Consider the following 22483-nt stretch of genomic DNA (forward strand, 5'->3'; position numbering starts at 1 on the left):
CAGGTAAGGCACAGGCATACAGCTCACCAGGGCAGGCCTAACCTCTGAAACAGGGCTGCAGTAGGTTGGGAAAGGCAGTTCACCGGTGAAACAACCCCTTTGGCTACCCAGGCAAAAGATCCAGGGGTACTTCCTGTAGTGTGGGTGACCTTGTCAGCGACCTTGATCCCTGGGCTCTGCTGCAAGGTCGAGGAGGCTGCATGGCATCACTGAATCTCTGTTGGTAGGGACCTCAAAGGAAACCCAACCCAAGCCATACCTGATTAGGAAGCTTCTCTAGAGCACATCCTTTGACTAAGGGTAACATGTGCCCTCTGCTTGAAGCATCCAGTGATGGGAAACCACCAAGGCAATACCATGACACTTATGGACAACTGATTATTAGGATTATATTATAATAATATTGTATATAAATACATTGTAATAATATTTAATTATATATAATATGTATACGTCTTTATATTTATTTCTACATATATAACATAATGTTATATATTATATATAAGCATTATATTTTATACCCTATGTGCTACACAACCATGTATCTGGCCAAAATCAACCTCTCTGCAGCATTCCAACCCACAGCTAGCAGTTCGAAAGACAACTGGAAGGAGGGAGAGCTGAAGAGCCCTTGGAAACCATCCAAACCAACCCCTCCATTTTACAACAGGGGAAACCGAGGCCCAGGGAGGGGTAGCGACCTGTCCAAAGCCACCTATGAAGCAGGAAGCAGAATGAGTATTTATACTTTGACTGTATCTCCAAATCCATGGTTCTTTCCACTAGCAGTTAAAGGACCTGCCAGGATCTGAAGCATGAAGACAGTGTGTGACCAACAGATGATGAAGCATTTTCCCCATGCTTCCCCATGCCTGCATCTTTAGCAGTAGGGACTTGCACTTTTCACCGATCTACTCACTGGGCACTCATTCCGTCTCTACCCCCAAGCCTGACTCTCATCCTAACATCATTTCCATTCATCCACAGCTGTCTCCTCACTACTCAGTGCCACCTTAATAGCACCCTAGAATGCCTCCACCTCTCTCCCTACTTGCCTACATTCGATCACATTCCAAAAGCTAAGGCTCTATCAGAATTCAGATTCTCCAAACTCAATGGGGGGCATCTGGCCCTCCCCTCTAGGTTCCCAGTGCCTTGCTTTGTATGAAGCCTTTTACACACACACACACACACACACACACACACACTTCCATCTGTGGAAACATACTTCTCCATCTTAATATGCCACTCCTTAGCTATAGATTATAACCAAATTCAATGTCTCACCTGTCACAAAAGAAGCCTCATCCTTTGTCATGGCCCCAGACTTTCCTTCCGTATTGTTCCCTCTCCATTGACTGTGCCACCCTCCCCTCCCTGGCTTGGTGACATCCAGGAAGATGTGCTGGCTTTGCAGTCACAAGTGCTGGGTCCCAGTTCCAGCTCTGTCCCTTATGAGCTGTATGAAGCTGGCCAGGACACTTTCCTACCCTGCGCCTCCATTCTCCAAGCTTCAAAATCACCACACAAGTCTATACACAGCTTTAAGGTTTCCACAACAGGAGAAACCAGGTTCTGAGGGGACTTGTCCAAAGTTCCACAGGCAGCGAGTGCCCCAGCCAGGACTGAGAGCCGAGTCTTTGGTTTGAGGAACAAGTCCTTCCCACTGCATCAGGCTTCCCCCTGGAACTGGGTCAGATGAGCTCTAGAGCCCCTCAAACAGCAATGGAGGTTTGGTCAGCACCAATGCCGTACCTCTCGCCCCAGCCAGAAGCAATCTCTCCCTCCTCTGTATTCCCAGAGCCTTTTCATCTGACCTGTTCCTCCATACACCTTCCCTCTGATTAGACTGGAAGCTCCCCAAGGGCAGGCATATAATCTTTTTCACTTCTCTGTCTCCCTCAGGGGAGCTAGCACTTAATAATATTAAGCTGTCTGAAAGAACAAATGAATAAGTATATTATTCTTCCTCTCAACACAGCATCTGGCAGCCCCCAAAAGGGGCCAGACAATTTACACACACCAGTCATTGTCCACAGAAAGACCTGGTGAGAAAGTATGGATTGCCCCATTCGGACCATCCTCCCCACTGTTGTAGGATCCTAGATTTAGAGCTGGAAAAGACTTCAAAGGCCATCTAGCAAACACCTCTGATTTTACAGATGAGAAAACTGAGGCTTCCAGAGGTGAAGTCATTTCCTCCAGGCTGTATGGGTGAAAAGCAGCACAAGAGAGTAACAATACAAACTATATACGTAGCGGCCCATTGGGCACACAGCAGGGCACTAAGCTGGCATCAGCAGAGAGAAACATCTGCCAGACACTCCCTCTCCCAATCCCACCCCCAGTCCCCACTCCCTCTCAGGACCTGAGCATGGGGTGCTGGGCTTACCAGCTCCTAGGATGGGCTTTGGCTGCTCCCTCTGGCAGGAGGTTCCAGCCACTAACTCCATGGCACCTGCCCAGTTGGAGGGTGGGAGAAGAAGAAGGCTGAGACACTGACAGCAAGCCCCCTGGCCTTGCCAACCCTGACTTCTGCTTAGGAAGAACAACTGTTTCCCTCCTTGGTCCTCTGGGCTAACTAGTCCCACAGTGGTCCTGGGTCTGACCAACACCGACTCATACTCCTGGCATCTGATGGGACAATGTGATACTTGGAAGAAAAAGCCAAGTTATTAAGGCTGGATTTTTTTTTTTTTTTACATAGAGGGGGCTGGGAGACAGCCTTGGCCTCAGGAAGTAATCCCATTATCCTGTTGAACAATGGGCCCAGAAACTAGGGCTGAGCTAAAAGCTCTTAAGTGCCACCCCCCCAGTGCCTCAGGCCCTATTTGCCCATGACTCACAGCCCCAGGAACTGTTACCCAAACAAGGCTATACACACACCAATAGTCCTGGGACAGGCGGAAGGATATAAAAAAAAAAAGGAGGGGGGCCTGCCCATTGATTGGGGGAAGGGTTAAACATACTGTGGTTAAAGAATGCAATGGAATCCCCACTGCGCTCTCAGAGATGACTAATGTGATGCAGACTGAAAAGCCAGGAAAGAGCTCCATGAACTGATGCAGAGCAGACGAGGCAGGGCCAAGAGAACCACAGGCCTGTGTCCACAATGGTGGAAAGGGCACCACCAAGAAAATCAAAAGTGAACAAGCGAGGTGCACCCCACCCCACCCCACCCCTTTGCAGTGGAGGTCACCAAACAGATTTTCAGACTTCTTTGATTCACTGATCAATTATCCTATTTCAACCCCCTCCCCCTCTTTTCTTTTTTGTCTTTCACAACTATTTGTTATATGGATGGCTCTCTTGGAGGGGAGAAGGGGTGGGATACTGGGGAAACTACGGTGTTAAAAAAACCAAAAGGCATCAATAGAAACTTACTTAGAACAAAACAAACAAGAAGAAAAGGGAGGGGGAATTGCTGGAGAGCTGGGAGGAACTGGTTTTGGGGAGCTGCTCCAAATGGCCCTCTGGATATAGGTCTGACCTGGTCCTTCTCTCCCTGTCTCCTCCTAGTAATCCCCTGAAAGAGCAACTAGAACGAGCTTTCTCAAGTTCAGTTTAGGTCGTTCTTGTCCTGCTTACACACCTTTCCTGACTCGCCCCAGCCACAAGAGAATCACATAAGGTTTTCTTCCCCCCCCAAGGCAATTGGGGTTAAGTGACTTGCCCAGAGTCACACAGCTAGTAAGTGTCAAGTGTTTGGTCTGAGGCTGAATTTGAACTCAGGTCCTCCTGACTTCAGGGCTGGTGCTCTATCCACTGTGCCACCTAGCTGCCCCAGAATCACATATGTTTGAACTGGAAGAACTTGAGTGAGCCCCAGCCTACCTCTTCCCACTGCTCTGGGAATAACCCCTTTTCTTCCCAGTTCCACACATGTTAGACGTCCCATGTTGAACATCTACTGGCTATGGGACCTGGGGTGAGTCACCGAGCCCCTCAGGGTCCCACTTTCTTTGCCTATCACTTAGGACAGGGGTGCTTAACCTGATAACTGTATTTCAATATAATTGGTTCCTTAGAAGTCTTATGGATTTTATTTAATGCATTTAAAAACATTCTGTGAAAGGGATCCATGACTCCCCAAAACTCCTGAGTCTAGGACACACCCACACCCCAAGATAATGCAGGGAAGTAGGAAGAACTCAAGCTTAGTAATTCAAAGACCTGGGTTCTAGTCCCAATTCTGTGATCTTGGGGAAATCTTTGGACTCCACCTCTCCAATGAGGTTGGGTGCTCATGGATGGGTAGTAAGAGTCCAAGGGTAGCCAGAACAAGAGCTCTACTTTTCCAGGGGGTGGGGGCCCATGAACTCCACAATATAAATACTGCTGGATATTCAGAAGCAAAATACCAGCTAGAGGGCAACAGGTGGCTATGGTCAGCAACGATTCCCCTCTCCTGCCATGAGAAGATGTTGATAGGAACAGGGCTTTCACAAGCCTTTGAAACAGGGGGCCTTGGTGATTTCTGGGAGGGGAAAAGGACTAGGGATCACAGAACCATGCAGTCTTCTATTAAACCTTACTTAGAACCATCACTGGAACCTCACTCAAAACTCTAGAACTTGGAACCTCGATCCCGAGAGTATCATGGCGCCTCCGAAACCTTAAAAATGCAAAACCAGGAAACCTTATAATCTTAGAACCTTAAAACCAGAGACTTTCCAGACCTACACCTGCCTCCTTAAACCACAGATACTCAAGACTTCCAACAGAACTAAGCTTCTTTCCAATGACCTCCTACCCAGTCCAAAAATCCTCCCTCCCTGTGTGCCTGATGGGTAGACATTCAGTCTCTGGTTGAACATCCTCAGTGATCAGAGCTCCTACCTCCCAAGTTAGTCCAAGCTGGGTTGTTTTTTTTAGACATCACTCTCAGAAAGAGCAGAATGTTTGGGGGGTAGGGGGGAGGATGGAGAAGTAGGGGAGAGATTTATAACTGCACTGTCTTTGGAGTCAGAGGGGCAGCTAGGTGGCACAATAGATAGAGTGTGGGCCTGAAGTCATCGTCCTGAGTTCAAATCCAGCCTCAGACACTTACAAGCTGTGTGACCCTGGGCAAATCACTTAATCCTGTTTGCCTCAGTTTCCTCATCTGTAAAATGAGCTGGAGAAGGAAATGGCAAACTGCTGCAGTATCTCTGCCAAGAAAACCCTCAAAATGGGGTCACAAAGAGTCAGACATGACTGAGGTGACTAAACAAGTGGAGTCAGAGGATCTGGGTTCAAATCTCACTTCCTCCCTCTGCCATGCCCCTGCAATCCCTATGACTTTAAAGACACTGAACCTTCTGGGGCTTCACCTTCCTCACCTGCAAAATGACCAAAGGAGTTGGACTCCATGATTTCAAAGATCTAAAAATCTAGCGCTCCAGATCAGACCAATGGCTTGGTCCTCAATGGGTGACCTTGGGCAGGCTAGTTCCCTCTATGCTACGTCCTCATCTGTGACAAGGGAAAGACAGAGAGATCTACCTGACACCCTTCTTCTGGGGTATTCGGAAAGGAGATGGGGTGCCAACAAAAAGACAAACACAAAGGGGGAGGCATGGTCAGCTGATGCTGCCCATGGTGGGGCAAGGGGAAGGCGGAAAGTAAAGGTCAGTCCTTGTACATCTGGGCACTGAAAGCAGAACTAGAAGGCACAACTCCAGCAGCAGGCACCTGGCCAAGCTAATTCAGAGCCAGGCAACAGGGACCTCAATGTTCACAGATCAATACTTTCCTTACAACAACTATATATATCAAATGCTTGATGAGGAAATTGAGGCTCGGGAGAGGTAAGCTGACTCGCTTGTGGTCACCTAGTTATTAGGTCAGTAGGCATTATTACCTTCATTTTACTGATGAGGAAATCAAGGCTCCAAGTGAAATAATTAGCCCAACACTCCTTCTACCATCCCTCTTGAACCAGGGTAGTCAGGTTTCCCAGGAGGAAGTTCTCTTCCTTGAGCTATGCTATCAGCATGGGCTGTGCAGAGGGAACATGCCCCAAAGGACAGGCGGCCCTCCTCTCACCCAGGAGGACACCAGGGGCCCAGGGCAAGCCCCACCCTGAGCAGCCACCAGGCCCAGCTGCTCCCAGATGTGGGAGGCCTGGCTTGTAAGAACATAAAAAGCCAGAGCCGTCTCTTGCTTTGGATGGGTGGAGCCGGCTTCCCTAGGGCAACAATTTACCAGGGCAGGATTAATGAGAAGTAGAGGTTGGAGGAGGCAAGAAGAAAAATACCTTTTTATAAGGTGCCATCCCCAGGAGGAAGGGCCTAACCCTGGGCTGGGCAGGAGGGACACTGGAGAGGAGGAGCTGCTTTCTCAGAGAGGGGCCCAAGGTCATGAGGGAGGTAGGGAAAGAGGAACAGTTTCAATCCCCCTTTCCTTCCTATCTCTGGAATCAAACTATGGTAGCAGGGATAGAGTGGGAGGGTGGGGAAGGGGAGGTCCCCACGGTGCCCCAGGAGACAATGCCCACAATGGGTGACGCCCTCTACCAGGAGAGAGGGAATTTCATCTCCAGTCCCAGCTTTGTTATGAACTCTGTGAGGCCCGGGCAAGTGGCTTACCCCTCGGCCTTCAGTTTCTCCATCAGTAAAGCGGAAACAATAGAAGCCTGCTCTGCCTACATCACAGGGGTATTTCTAAGAACTCTGGTACCAGATGGGACAGTACTTAGTCCTAGAACTCAGGATGTCAGAGCTGGGAGGGCCCTTAGGACACAGGGTGTCAGAGCTGGAAGGGCCCTTAGAACCCAGGATGTCAGAGCTGGGAGGGCCCTTAGGACACAGGATGTCAAAGCTGGGAGGGCCCTTAGGACACAGGATGTCAGAGCTGGGAGGGCCATTTGGACACAGGATATCAGAGCTGGGAGGGCCATTAGAAGGCAGATATTAGAACTTTATGAGGTGCCTTTGAGTCTCCAAGGAGGACTTCTTCAACTTGCTGAAATGCCAACATTTAGGCTGGGCCTTCATTTCAACTTTCACCTTTAGAACACAGAATATCGGAGCTTGAAATGACTTTGGAACCATTAACGCTACAACTGAAAGATACCACTGGTGCCAACTACAGTTATCCCTTCGACATTACAACGTTCCCCATCACGGTTTCCATATATCAGAAGTTGGCATAAGAAATTAAATGAGAATTTTTGGGAAGATCTGTGGAAGTCACAGATGACACACAAAGGCTAGCAGACAACACAGAAAGAGTTCAGAAACTCAGAAATGCGTAAAAGGTAAACATTGTATAATATCAACACAAATTTTAGAATAAGGTACAGTAAACACCCCATAAAAGAAAAAGAAAAATTTCAGACTTCTCTGGTACAAAGGGAGGGCCGAAAAACTTTTGGCAGGTTTTCCAGATGGGGGGCGTAACTGCACCCCTAACTCCTGAGGGGTAGAAGTTTGGATAACTACAGTCCAACTCTTTCATTTCACAGACAAGAAAAGTGAGGCTCAAGCAGAGGAAGCGACTTGGTCACAGTCACAGTGTCCAACACCAGTCTCGCAAGCCCCTTTCCATGCATTTCTGTGGTTCCTACATCAGCCCAGAGATTACTATGTAGACACAGTGATGATCACATCCTCTTAGAACTTATCCCACAGAGATGTCCAAGGGAGGGCTGGCCTGGCCTAATCCCCACCAGAGACAGCAGAAAATGGCACCAAGCACAACCCACTGTACTACCCTGCCCTGGCCACAGGGCTGCCCACCATGCTGCTTTCCTTCCTGTGCACTCTGGATCAGCACTGAACATGGCAGTGCTTATCTACTGGGCAGACACAGATGAGTAAGACACAGTCCCGGTCTGTAATGGACTATATGTGCCATGAGAACTTCACAGACACTAAGTCTTCTCTCTGAGCCCTCCTGGCTCGAGGAGTCCATGGAAAGAACACTATGCCAGGAGTTCGAGCACTGGGAACCGGAACCTGGTCACTTATTAATCATGGGACCTTGGGCAAGTCACTTTCCTTCCTAGGTCTGGGTTTGCTTATCTGTAGAATGGGGATAATACCTCCTACCACAGTACCACTTTTTTACAGGATTATCATGAGGATTATCTCAGATCACCATGAACCTCAAAGCAACTGTTGTTGTCATTATTACTATCACTCCTTCCTTCGACTTTGTTTTCCCTAGAGTGTAATGGAAATGTAGCATCATGAATGTAGGCAACACACATGATTCTGAGGACTGCAGAGGCTTTACCAGGCTGACTGGCAAAAACCTAACCAGGGCAGAGGTTGAAGAGTCATCACCAGGCCAAAGAGAAACAGAGGTGCTCCCTGGAATCAGGAGATGGCTTCTCCAAACACGAGCCCTTCTCCTGCCCAGCACCATTCCTTACCTTCCACCTCTTCTTCTAATCCCCACCCTCCCATTAAAAAGAGCTCAGAATCTGAGCAGACTGATATTCTAAGATTATTCTCATTCAATATTCTAAGAAAGATGCTAATATCTGAATATTCTAGGACCCTGAGACTTAAAAATTCTTTTCATAGTTTGATTATAGCTGAAGGGGTGTGTATGTGTGTGTATGTGTGTGTGTGTGCACGTGCAAGCGTCTCTTTGGTGGGGTGGGTAGGTAGCAAAAAAAAAAAAATAATAAGATTCTGAAAAGCAGTGTGTGGTGCCAAGATTTGTGCTGGCCTTCCCAGGGTGGCCCTGGGGCCTTACCATTCCATTCCACTTTGCTTCCCTCCTTTAAACAAAATGCGTCCTTGCTGCCCTGGTGATAGGGAAATGTCACCCAGAGCCATCCATCACTGAGCGTCTGAAGTTACTGGCTGAGATTGGAGGCCGTGCTCAGTGTTTGGAAGGCCCTGACCCCGATGGCAAGCTCCAAGGCTATGCTTCTCTCTTCCTTTGCTAAGCTCCAAATGGTGATGGAAACTCCCTTCTTCTTCAGCTTCTGAGAGGGCTACCACGACTCCCTCACCTCCCTCTGCACCAATGGAACTTCTCTGGTTGGCTCAGCAGAAGGAAAGAATGCTACCGGGAAGGCTGGTGAGCACCTCTCACTCCAGACAGCGGAAACAGCCTGTGATTCCCCTACCTCTCCTTCCCAGAACTCAACCTGCTGCTGCTTTTGGATTCCTGTTTTTAGTAAAGAGCACAGAGGACTTAGGTTCACGTGCCAACTCTAATACTACCTGTGTGATCTCAAACAAGTCACAAAACCTCTTTGGGCCTCAGTTTACTCTCCTGCAAAACAAGAGTTGGACTTGATTACCTTTCAGGTGCCTTCCAGCTCTAAATCTATGCTCCTCTTACAGAGGTCTAAGACCCTCTCACACTCTAACATTCTTTGATCCCTGGACTCTTCTCACAAAGGTCTATATGAGGTGTCAAAGCCAAGAAACTTTCCAATATTTATCTCCACCCAGAGTCGTAAGACCTAGCTGGGAGGAAAGGGCATTGGGGGACATGAGGCCACCTGGGGGCATGCAGGGGTTTATTGCTGGGCTCTGGGAGCTGGTGGGGAGCAGCCATCTCAAGGCATTTTTACGAACTTAGCCAAAGGCCTCATCCTGATCAAAGGGAGACCTTCCACGGTAACCCTTCATCACACAGTGCTGCGAAATTCAGGGAACAGAGCACATACAACAGGAAGTGGGGCGACTACAAAGTCCCAGCAAAAGGAAAATATCTTCAATCGGCCTGATCAGCTGGGGCTGGAACCATGCCAGACTATCTCAGGCTAATCCCACCTTCAGCAGGCGTTTCCAGGACCCCTCCCCCCTACATTTCTGCTGCCTTCCCAATAAGACCATCTCCCATTTATGTTGTATAGAGCCTGCATGCCTGTCTCCCCATTATTACATGAACTCCTCAAGGGTAGGAACTTCTTCTGTTTCTTAATTAATAAGTGCTCATTGACTCACTTTTAGAATGAGGACCTCAGAACTCAAACCCGTCAAAACCATGGGGGATTCTGGTATTGCTTACCATGGGGAGAAAAGCCCAGAGAATAAAAAAGACTCAGAGAGGGAAGGGGTCTTAGGGATCCCCCTAGTTTTAGGTGCCAGCATCACATCAATACCTACTAGATTAAACAGGTCACAGCCTCCTTTGCAGTCTCAGTTTCCTCTTCTCTAAAATGGGCGTAATCACACTTGTGCCATAGGGTAGTTGTGGGCAAACAGCTGGTGAGCCGCTTGGTTAGAGATCTGAGGGGTTATTATTTCAACTTTAGAAAATGGGGACAGCAAGCCAAGGGGTCAAGCAGCTTGTCCAAAATCATACAGGTAGAAAAGCAGCAGACTGGGGATTCAACTTCAAGTCTTTACTCCCAATCTTGTCCTGTTCCCCCTGTAGGCAGGCTGGACAGTGTCAGTTATTAACAGTCAGGGCTGAAAAGTCTTCTGATGGCTGGCCCGCCACCTTCCCCTGAGGCCGTGCTGACCTAATGTTTCCCTAATGTGGCCTGACAGCTTCTACCCAGCCTGGGCCAGGCACAACAAATCCACCCCGCCAACTCAGCCTTCCAGATCAACTGCCAGGGTGGGACAAAGCTGTGTTCTAGCACAGTCAGAAGCTTAGAACCCACAGTATCAGAACGGGAAGGAAACTTAGAACATAGGTCAGAGCTGGGAGGGACCTTAGAACTCAGGATGTCAGAGCTGGGAGGGTCCTTAGAAAACAGGATATCAGAGCTGAGAGGGCCCTTAGGACATGGAATCAACTAGCTAAAACCACTTGTCTGGGGCAGCTAGGTGGCGCAGTGGATAGAGAACTGGCCCTGATGTCAGGAGGATCTGAGTTCAAATTCAGCCTCAGACCAAACACTTGACACTAGCTGTGTGACCCTGGGCAAGTCACTTAACCCCAATTGCCTAAAACAAACAAACAAACAAACAAACAAACAAACAACACTTGTCTTATGAATGGGGAAATTGGAGCTCACTCACTGTACTGCTCTCCCAAGCCCCTACCCAATGCAGGAATCTCTTCGCCACTAACCCTGAGCAGGAGTACTCTGCTTCAACATCTCTGTGGCGGGTCCTCCACTCAAAGAGCTCTAGCTTGTCAGCATCTCCTAAAGTGTGATGCCTAGACCTGAACATGATATTCCAACTAGGGTCTGACCAGGGCTTAGGACATCTCTCATGCGTACCATCTTCCTACTAGTTCAACCTAAGATTATACAGCTTTGTAAAAATTTTTTAAAGCAGACATAACTTATCAGTGACTCATTCTAGGCTTAAGGTGCACTTAGACCCCCAGATCTTTTTTTTCCCCTTCCAAAGGAAATGCTACCCAGCTCAGCCAGCTCTCTGCTTATCTGGTACATCTTCATTTGGCTTTTTGAATCTACCTGCCCAACTCTGCATTCCTCCCTGTCCAGGTTCCAGGTGTTTATTTCCTTCTAAAATTTTCCTGTCCTCTGCAGAATTGGCTCTTCTGAGATCTCAGTATTCCTCACTTCCCGAGCCCACACATTATAGATGTTTTCTCATCTACAAACAACACCAGGAGGAATCAGTTCTTTCACAGGATTCCAGCCTCCTCCTTTCTTGTGCCTTAACCAAATACAACACGGATGGTGACAAAAACAAATGGGGCCTTGAGATCTGACTTCCTTCTCCCTCCATTAAAGCCTTGATCTATGGGTAGAGAAACAAGTTCCTAGGACAATCTCCCACCCTCCATGTCAACTCCCTCCACCCCAAAGGAGCAACTTTCTAAGAGCTCCTATGCCAAGACACCTGGAGATCACTTAGTAGGGGACCAAGTAAGTGGGAGACACTTCTCCAAGGCTGAACGTGGTGGCAATTTCCCAGGCAGTGTCCAGTTTCTTTACTGGGAAGCTACAAGCTTCCTTGCTTTCACTGTTTCTTCACCGATCTCGCCTTCCACTACCCCAACTTAAAAAATTGTTCCAGGAGTTGATAGTGCCCAGGCCTCATCTCTGGGTCATCAGACAGAAAGAGGCCAGGGAGTGGGATAGATAGCGCATGATGACAGTAACCCCAAGCAAGAGGCCTGGTTGCAGGGGGTGGGGGGTGGAGGGTGGAGAATAGGACACATTTTGGTTTATTTCAATATTTGACAAAACAATAAGGAAAATAAAATCATGATACCTGAGCCTCCAAACTGAGTGCTGGTCAACGTGGTGGGCCTGGATTTTCCATTGGCCACTGGCAACGGGAACATCTAGAAGACAGAGACATAGAGGGACAGAGAGAGAGGGAGGGTGAAGGGAAGAAAAAGGAAGAAATTTGGGTGAGACTTTGTTGTTCAGGAATGGGACTAACTTTTGGTATGGAGGGGGAACATCCAAAAAAATCTTCTTAACCTGGGGCTGAACTTTTTAAGAAAACTGTAATGTTGAATCTTGGAGCCCAAAAGTACTACAGAGAATCAGAATTCAAACCTCTCATTTTATGGATGGGGAAACTGAGGCCCAGAGCAAAGAAAAGTCTTGTCTGATGCTTCCTAGCAAAATCAGTGGCAATGGGGCAGCTACGTGGCGCAGTGGATAGAGCTCTGGCCTTAGAGTCAGGAGGACCTGAGTTCAAATCTGGCTTTAGATACTTGACACTTACTAGCTGCGTGACCCTGGGCAAGTCACTTAACCCCACTGCCTAGCAAAAACCAGAAACAAACAAACAAACAAAAAGTCAGTGGCAGAGCTGGGTCTAGGGCCTTGAGCCTCTTTCCTAGGGCCCAGAACTGCATCCAAAGAGAAAGATGCCGGGGATTATGGCTGAGTCTAAGGGCCTCAATTCCTCCTGCACTCATGGCCCAGAAGTTTGAGTCATGGAAAGTCACTGGAGGAAAACAAGAAGCTCAGTGGTTTTAATTCCTACTAGACAATCAGTGTGTCTTCATCAAGAACAGGTCATGCCAGACTAATCTAATATCCTTTTTCTGGACAGGTTTACTGGACCAATGGGGAACGCCATAGCACTCTTGGTCTTCAACAAGGCATTGTGACTCAGGATCAACTTATGGGCAAGATGGACAGATATGGACCAAACAATAGCAGTGAGGTAGATTCAGAACTGGTTGAACAGTAGGACCCAAAGAGAAGTCATTAATAGGTTAATGTCAATTTAGAAGAAAGTCTCTAGGGCTCCACTACTATGGACCTGCCCTTGGCAGTGTGCCATTTAAACATTTTAATCTCAATAATGGGAAAGGTAATAAGCATTTATTAAGCATCTACTGTGTGCTAAGCACTTTTACAAATATCTCATTTGACTCTCACAACAACCCTGAGAAGTAGGTGCTATTATGATCCCCATTTTACAGATGAGGAAACCGAGGCACATTAAAGTTAAGTGATTTGCCAAAGGCTGAATTTGAACTCAGGTCTTCCTGACTCCTGGTCTGGCACTATTCACTGTGCCACCTAGCTGTCCTCTAGAATGAACGGGCTGATTCTAAATAAAGTGGCATTTAATAGGTGTACATGTAAAGTCCTACACTTGGATTCAATGAAAAAGATAAGGGAGCATTAATGGTCTCTGAGCGCCATAAGCCAACCATAAGATATGCATCATACAGGTATTGCAATGGTAGCCTGTACTAAAAGGCCCAGTGTTGAGAATGGTGTGAGGGATGGCCAGGCCCTCAGTCTTCTGCCTGGAAAACTGTCCAGTTCTGAGCAACAAATTACAGAAAGGATATGGACAAGTGGAATATGTCCAGGAGGCTAACCAGGATAGTGGGAAGATATTACACGAGGTCCAATTAAAGGGACCAGGATGTTTGGCCTGAGAGGAGAAGGCCCAGGCAGAAGACAAGAGCTGTTTTTGAATATTTGAGGGGTTGCTATGAAGAAGAAGGATCCCACTTGTTCTGATTGGCCCTAGAGGGCAGAATGTAAAAGAAACAGACAGAACACTACAGAGGAAAATCTAGGCTCTATGTTTTTGAGGAAACCACCAAATGCTCAGAGCTACCCAGACTTGGGATGAGTTACCTTGGAACTTGTGAGGGTTCTCGATTACTGGAGGAACCTTCAAACGGATCAAAGAAACCAGAGAAGGGAATCCTGTTGAACCAGATGACACTGGAGGCCCCTTCCTGCTCTGAGAGCCTGTCATTCTATGTGTTCTAAGGTCCCTTTTAGGCTGACACTCTGACTGAAGAGACTGGGGCATTCAGGTGGGAGGGAGCTCAGTGAGGACCTGTTTCAATCTACTTCCTTGACATGTGACGTTGGGCAAATCCCTCTCTGGGCCTCAGTCTCCTCATAACATGTGGGGTGTGTGGGGGGAGGGGGGGAAGGGCATTGAGGAGACTGGCCCAGTAGACAAAAGCGGAGAGTTTGTTCACGTAAAGAAGTGAAGAAGGAAGAGTCTCAAGCTGGAAGGGACCTCAGCTGCAGGGAGCAGAAGTGCCTGGTATCCTAGCACTACAGCCGGTGGGTGGCATCTGAACCCTGGTCTTCTGATGTGACGGGCAAAGGAGGTTGGGGCCGAACTCAGGTCGGGAGGAGGGAGGCAAAGGAGATGAGCTTCAGTAACTCCAGGCTAAGGACTTTGTACCTCTCTTGGGTGCTCCTCAGAGTCACTAAAGGGGTCTGAGCAGAAGGGGGTAGGGTGGGGGTGGGGGCGGGAGTGGGGAGGCGAATAGAAAGCTGCTGTAGAAACCCAGTGGAGAGATAAGACCTGGCCTAGCCTGTCTCCCATCCTCCCTTTATTGCCTGTCTCCCTGGTACCTGAAAAAAAAAATACTGCCTGGGTATTTTAATTCCTCAAAGATTAAGTAGATTAGCAGCAGCAAAAAAAAAAAAAAAAAAAAGTCCTAACAAGAGAGAAAACAGTCCATCCCTCTAAGGCTGAGATCCCTCTTCCTGTAAGCAGCTGGAAGAGAGGGGGCCCTGGCTGGGGTCTGGGCCCAGGATGTCACTGGGTAGGAAGATCTCTCAAAGCCAATCACCCCTTCCTCTGCAACTTGTAGTCTCAAGGGAACTGCCTCCAGCATGTAGAGGTTAAGTGACTTACCCAAGATCCCACACATGGCCAGTATGGGTGAGAGGTAGAGCTAAAACCCAGCCAGACCTTTTGGGCTGAGGGCAGCCCAGTATCCACTAGGCCAGGGGTGGAAAACCTGCAGCCTCAAGGTGACATGGGGCCTTTTGGGTCCTCAAGTGCAGCCCTTTGACAGAATCCTTTTGGATCTGGGCTACACTTGAGGACCTAGAGGGCCACAGGTTCCCCATCCCTGCACTAGGCCATGACTTCCACTTAGTGGAAAAGCTCTCACTTAAGAGAGTTTTAAAGTCTGCAAAGTGATTCCTATACATGAACTCAATGGGCTCCAACCATTATGGAATTGTAGGCACTTTCTCAAGGCATCCTATGATCCTCATTCATAGAGGAGAAGTATGAAGATCAGAGAGGACCAATGATTTGCCTGGACTTATACAATATTAGGGCTGGGATGCAAACCCAGCTCCTCTCGACTTTCCCACTCTTTCTTCTAAGGACAACTGAGATGAAATCTGACAACCTGAGCCTGTGAGGGCCAGTTAGTGGAGAGAGACACCTTGGCTTGGGTTCCTCCTTAGGGGGCAATTCGAGGCCACAGCCTGGTGTCTGCAGGCCTCTGGGCTCTAGCTCCAGCCTCGGCGGGCCGCTTGCATGGCTACCAGCCTTCTTCCTTACCAACTATTCCCCTGCCAGGAATGGCTACCTTCCTGTCTTCTCTAAGTCTGAGTCAGCTTTCAAAGGGGTCTTCAAGTCCTCCAAGAAGGCCAATGGATCATCCTTCTCTAATGCTTTAATGTTCCCCCTTCCCCATAACATCCATTTTACAGGAGATGAAAGAGATTCAACAATGCCAAGTGATTTCTCAGCATCACACAGCAAAGAGTGGCTCAGGGAGAAGCATGCTGGAGCTGGAGTCAGGGGACCTCTAGTCTGACGCTGGCCCTGGGATCTCTTACAAGTCCCTTCCCAAATCTGGGCATCAGTTTCGTAATCTGTAAAATGGGAGATGAAATGGGGAAGGGGGTGGACTAGATCAGGGGCTCTTATTTTGGGCTCTGTAAATGTGTTTTTTTAAATAATTATTTTAAAATGCTTGGAAAAAATCCTATGAATCTTATTTTATGCATTTAAAAACCTTATTCTGAGGTGTCCATCCATAGATTTCACCAGACTCCCAGCCAAAGGGGTCCAAGTCACAAAAGAAGGTGAAAAGACCCAGGTCCCAAAACTCTCTAAAGTCCTTTCTGGCTTTAAAGCCCAGAATTCTGTGAGACTGCTAGCTCCCTGGCCTCTTGAGCAACCCAGCCCCAAGAGGAGAGGTCTCTCTGCTCAGGGCTCTTACAGCATCCCTCCTTCCAACCACACAGCTCAGTGCTCCCCTCAATCCTCTGGGACGGTAGGGATGGTGCTTCACATTAAGGTGCCCTCCCCACTCCTCCCCTAGGGCCTGACCAGGACAGACCTGGGCACAGGGGATGGTACAAAGGGCCCTGGACCAAGAGTTGGGAGAGCACGGCCCCTGCCCTCAGCCACTCACATAATGTAGGATGGATAATCTTGGGTAAATCACTTCCTCTTTCCCCCCTCCTATAAAATGAGGGGCCTGGGAACCAGATGATCTCTAGAAGGCCTTCCCAGCTCCAACATCTTTTATTTAAAGCTTCTCCCTGACTCTGACATTCTCTGTTCTGATGTCCTTCCTTGATGGCTGTACATCCAGTGTTCTAAGGTTCCTTCCCCACCAACTCTGACATTCTGTGTTCTAAGAACACTCCCAGCTCTGACACTGTGTTCTTAGGGTCAGATAATTCTAGTTCTAAATCTACCACTATCTCTCTGTGGGAATCGGACCACGTTATTTCCCAGGTCAAGGTACCTGCCCTCCAGTTCAATTGTACTCCATATCATTTTGGGTGGGGCTCTCTAAGGTTAAAAAAAAAAAAAAACCATTGAGCATCAGGCTTCCTCCTGCACTCTGGGATAGCTCAGCCACAGAATGCTAAAATTGGAAGGAAGCTTAACAGGCCTAATTCAATGCCTCCATTTTACAGATGGGGAAAATGAGGCTCAGAGATGGGGAGTCACTTACCCAAGGTCACAGGGCAAGACAGATGATAGAGCCAGAACTAGAAGCCTGCTCTCTTGACCCTGAGGCCGAGTCTTTCCACAACAGGGCACTACATCCCTGAAACAGAGGTCTGGCCTAATGCGTAGAAATGAGTTCAAATGAATGAACCTGAGTTCACTGAGCATTGTCTCTTGTTTCATCTCTGGCATACCTTTTTTTTTTTTGGGTATGCTTTCTGGTTTGGGGGCTCCCACCCCCTTGCTATTTATAGACCTGCTTTACAACCCTCTGCCCACCCACACATCTCCTAGGGGCGGTCCTGGAAGACACCCAGGCCCCCCACTTTGGGATCCCTCCCCCAACCTCCTCGTAGACACGTGAGCTCTTCCTTCCCCTCTCCCTCTCTCTGCTTTGTGGCAGAGGATGGGCTGTGGGGCCCCCAGTTGACGTGTCATTTCTTTCTTTCTCACACACACACACACACACACACACTCACACATACCCCCCCAAAAAACAACCTCTCCACTCTCCTTCCCCATCAGCCTTTCCCTGCTCTGCTCCAGGGGGTAAGGGAGGAAGAGGAAAGGGAAGGGGTTGGGTGCCATCTCTACCTCTCCCTGTCTGTCTTCAAAACTGTACTTTGTCTCTATATATTTACCTCCCAAATTTTCACATCATAACATAACTGGAAATTGGGTTCAGCAGAAAAACCTCTAAGTTGGGGAGTCAGGAACCCAGCCTTCTAAGGCTCAGTTTTGTCACTAATAAGAATAGGTACCATATTATTCTCATTTTAAATATGAGAAGAATGAGGATCAGATAGGTTAAGTGATTTGCCTAGAGTCAAACAGTAAGTGTCAGAGGCCAAGTTCCTTATCCTAAGTTAAGGTTTGCAAAGCACTTCACATATATTATCTCATGCAATCACAGCAACCAAGGTGAGAGACAGGTTCTAATTTCTGTGTGGTTAAGAACAATCATCTTGCCTCTCTGACTCAGTTGCCCCATCTGAAAAATGAGAAGGTTGCACTAGATGGTTTCTATGGTTCTTCTCCCTTCTAACTTTGAACATTCTGTGGTCTACGGTCCCTACTGGCTCTGACAGTTGATGAGGCTCCATTGTTTTTAACTCACAGGGCCCAGGACAAGGAATACACCTACCAGCTTTATTGGCCTGGCCTGACCTGACCCAATAGGCAGAGGCAGAGGAGTTTATTAATCCCGGGCCCCAGCAGGCTCAATTGTTGCTGAGAACTGGGCAGAAGAAGTAGACTCTTAGTGGGACCTGGCCAGTGTTTGGGGCCCCTGGGCAACCTGATAGGGCTCCAAGCTTGTGATCTCAGCCACCCATGCCTGTTATGGGCTGATGCCCTGGGACATTTCAGTTTGACAAAACAACTCTGAAAAGAAACCCAAATTACTGAAGCACAGAAAAAAATAAAAAACGGCCTTAAAAATACCACTCGCCTTTCCGGAGGCCAAGTGGAGTTGACTCTCCTTGCAGATCCTTTTTCTGAGAAGAGGAGAATGTTATACGGATTTAAAAAAAAAAAAATATTTTGGATCAAACTGGATTTAATCCGGGAAACGAGCAAAGTGCCCTCCGGCCACGGCCGGGTGACCTTGGCCAAGTCACTGCCATGCTCTACCCTTCTCAGGTATCACTTTCTTTCTCTATAAAATGGAGATTTTAAAAAAAGTAATGATTAAGCATCAGTCAGGTATAGAGCTCTGTGCTAAGATAAGAAAATAAGGAAGAGACAACCTGAGCCTTTAAGGTTCTTACAGAAGCAATGAGGCACAGTGGAGATAACCCAGAATCCGGTATAAAAAGGGGCAGTGGGATATGGAGGCAAGAGCCCTGAATTGGGAGTCAGAAGACCTTGATTTACATCATCCATTATTATACTTTTGTTTCCTCAACTAAAAAAAAACAAGCGTGTTCCACTGGATGGTCCGATAATACCAACAGTTAAACCTCTGCAAAGAGTTTTGTTCTCTGTTGTACCTTCCCAACCACCTGGGAGACTGGTTCTCCAGGTACTACCATTCTGACATGGCAGCTAGGTGGCACAGTGAATGAATCAAGTACTGGAAGACCTGAGTTCAAATCCAGCCTTAGAAATGTACTAGTTATGCAACCATGGGTCAGTGACTTCACCTCTGACAGCCTCAGTTTCCTCATCTGTAAAATGAGGATAATAACAGCAGCTACCTCCCAGGGTTGTGCAGCTCAAATGAGATAATATTTGTATAGTGCTTTGCAAACTTTCAAGTGCTATTTCAACACTGGCTGTTTGTAGCAGTATTTTAGATGAGAAACTTGAGGCTCAGAAAGGTTATAGGATTTGGCTGGGGTCAAAGAGCTACTCCAAGCTGATCGTTCCACTCCCTATGTCACGTTATCTGCAATGTCCACTCCTGGGATACTGGGTCCTGATCCCAGATCTGCAATAGATTCACTGTATATCCTTAACAAGTCATCTCTGTTCTCTTCTGGCTTCAGCATAAGCCTCCCCCCACACACACACACTTCGGGGGTTCTCCAGGATCAAGCAGGATATCACATGAGATACATTTGTTTCAAAACTTCTAAAGCCCTCCTTGATACAAATTTGTACTTTTACACACCTCTCCCATTGGATTATTGCCTCCAGGCTCAAATATGAAATCCTCTGTTTGCCTTTTCAAGTCCTCCAAACCCTGGCCCCTGGACACCTTAATCTGCAGAGCACCCACCGTTCCATCCACTGATACTGGCCTCCTGGCTGGTCTTTACACGAGACACACCATCTCTCCACTCTCAACATCATCCCTTGCTGCCCCCCACGTCTCCCCCTCCTGGCCTCCTTGCCTCCCTCCCAGTCTCAGCTCACTTCCCCTTCTGCAAGAAGCCTTTTCTGACCGCCACCCCCCCAAGCTCCTGACTCCCTCTCTTTATCACCTCCAATTTATTCTGTCTATATTGTATCCCATTCTCATTTGTCCACAACTGCTCGCATTCTGTCTCCCCCATTAGACTGGGAACTCCTTGAAGACACAGCCTGTCTTCTGCCTTGCTTTGTATCCCCAGGGCTTCACACAGTACCTGGCACATAGTAGGTACTTAATGAATGCTACTTGGTGGGCTGGTAGAAATAGTACCAAATAGGAGATTATCCTCTGATTCTTTACCAGTAGCCCCTGATGACGAACACTACTGGAAAGTCCTTGAGCGGCAGCCGGGTGTTGTGAGTAAAAAACTGACTGGCCCTGGAATTGAGAAGATCTGAGTTCAGATCTTGCCTTTCTCCTCTTGTGCTGATTAAAGGAGAGACCAATTTGGAGAGCACGGTTCAGGAAAGTTCCCGGACCCAGGAATAATAGCAGTGGCCAACATTTATCTAGCCTTCAAAAGTTTGCCAAGTATTTTCTGTTTATTTTTTCATTTGAACCTCCCACCTACCCTGGGAGGTGGTGGTGGTGTTCAGTTGTTTCAGACTTTGTGACCCCATTTTGAGGGTTTTCTTGGCAAAGATACTGAGGTGGTTTGCTATTTCCTTCTCCAGCTCATTTTACAGGGGAGGAAACTGAGGTAAACAGGGTGAAGTGACTTGCCCAGGGCCACACTGTCAGTAAGTGTATGAGGCCAGATTTGAACTCAGAAGATGAATTTTCGTGACTCTAGGCCCAGCATGCTATCCGCTAGATAGGTGTCACCCAGGTACCCCTGGGAGGCCGGTGCTATTATTATTTCTAGGAAACTGAGGTAAACAGAGGTTAAGTGATTTGCCGAGGCTCACACCACTAGTAAATGTCTGAGGCCAAATTCAACCTCAGGTCTTCCTGATGATAGGTCCAGTGCTTTGTCCACCTTGACCTCTTGGCTAGTCATCTGGGCAGCCCAAGTAGGACTTGAATCCAGATCTCTGTACTCCAGTTATCTTCCCAGGGCACCACATTGCCTTTATTACAGATGGGGAAACGGAGGCTAAGGTCAATGGACTTGCCTCCATCACACAGCTAATAACTGTGCTAAAATCACTATTACTAATAAGAATGTTTGACATCTACCCGGTTTGCTTTTTTTTCTTTCAAATTTTTTGGGATGCAATCAGGGTTAAATGACTTGCCCAGGGTCACACAGCTAGTAAATGTCTGAGGCCTCATTTGAATTCAAGTCCTCCTGACTCCAGGGCCAGTACTCTATCCACTATGCCACCTAACTGCCCCCCTCATCTACATAGTTTTTAAGGTTTCCAAAATGCTTCGTACCATAAGTTATCATTAGAACCTCCCAACAACCCTGTGAATTAGGGTTTATTGTCCTCCATTTTATAGATGGGGAAACTCAGGTTCAGGTAGGACAAGTTATTTGCCCGTGTTCACAGAGTAAGAAGTACCCAAAACTAAGATCTCAAACCAGGTCTCCCTGATGCCTCCTTCAGCCTCTATCTCCTGGCTCAGACTGATCCTGCCAGGTGGTAGGCCAACTAGGACGCAGGGAGAGATGAATGGAATGGCCAGGGTGTCAGAAGACGGGCTGGAAAAGGGCGGGGGAGCCCATGGCAGTAAGTACAGATCCAAGCCAAACCACAGGCCACCAGCATAACACCCACCTTATCTCTCTTCTAACCACGCCTGCCTCCTTTCAGACTCCACTCAGTCAATCATCACCGATTAAGCACCTACTAAGTGCCAGACTTTGTACAGAGTGCTGGGGATACAAAGAAAGGCAAAAGAGAGGCCCTGCCCTCTAGGAACTCCCAGCCTAAGGTGAGAAGACAAGCAAACCCGTGCCAGATGTATACAGATACATGGGAAATAAGCTGCAGAGGGGAAGACACTGAATTGAGAGCTCGAGAACAGCTTCATGAAGAACATGTTCTCTTTCTGAAATGGCAGCCTTGCCATTTGGGGCCTCTAGCTCCCCATACTTCAAAGCAGTGACCTAGTGAAAAGAACCCCAAAGTTGGGGAAAGTGTGGAAAGAAACCCACGTTTTGAGCCAGGTTCCTCTCACTATTCTGCCAGAATGACCTTGGCCAAGTTACTTCCCTTCCTCTATGCCTCAGTTTCCCCAAAACTAAGATTCTTAACCTGGGGTCCATGAACTTAAAAATAAACAAATAAATACAAATGTGATAATCTGTATTTCAATAGAATTGGTTTCCTCTATAATTCTAGGCATTTTACTTTTTGCATTTGAAAACCCTGTTCTGAGAAGGGGTTCATCCATGGGCTTCCCAAGTGGTGCAGGACCCAAAGATTAGAAGATTTCTCTAAGCTCCATATCTGAGGACCCTTCCTCTTTCAGAACACACACTCATCTATCCGTGTCCTAGGTTTAACAGCAACTGGAAGAGTTTGACAAGTTCTTTTTTTTTTGGGAGGGGGATGTGAATTTCTTGAATAAACAGTTTTTCTTCTTGAACCCTTAAGTGAATGTAGCCTGCAGAAGGCCTGTGGGTGAGAAAGGC

At 47.7% G+C, this 22483-nt stretch overlaps 1 protein-coding gene across 5 annotated transcripts in view; it reads right to left on the reverse strand.

Annotated features, from left to right (window-relative positions):
• Positions 1 to 22483, reverse strand: part of TCF3 (transcription factor 3) — a 103014-nt gene that overhangs the window by 75671 nt on the left and 4860 nt on the right. For all 5 annotated transcript variants that reach the window (XM_027853230.1, XM_027853231.1, XM_027853233.1 and 2 more), the window contains exon 3: positions 12096 to 12168. In XM_027853230.1, coding sequence (XP_027709031.1) covers positions 12096 to 12168 — 73 coding nt within the window. The remainder of the gene's footprint in view (positions 1 to 12095; positions 12169 to 22483) is intronic.

The sequence above is a fragment of the Vombatus ursinus genome, unplaced genomic scaffold (assembly GCF_900497805.2).
Source record: "Vombatus ursinus unplaced genomic scaffold, bare-nosed wombat genome assembly UNPS02009918.1, whole genome shotgun sequence".
Classification (NCBI taxonomy): Eukaryota; Metazoa; Chordata; class Mammalia; order Diprotodontia; family Vombatidae; genus Vombatus; species Vombatus ursinus.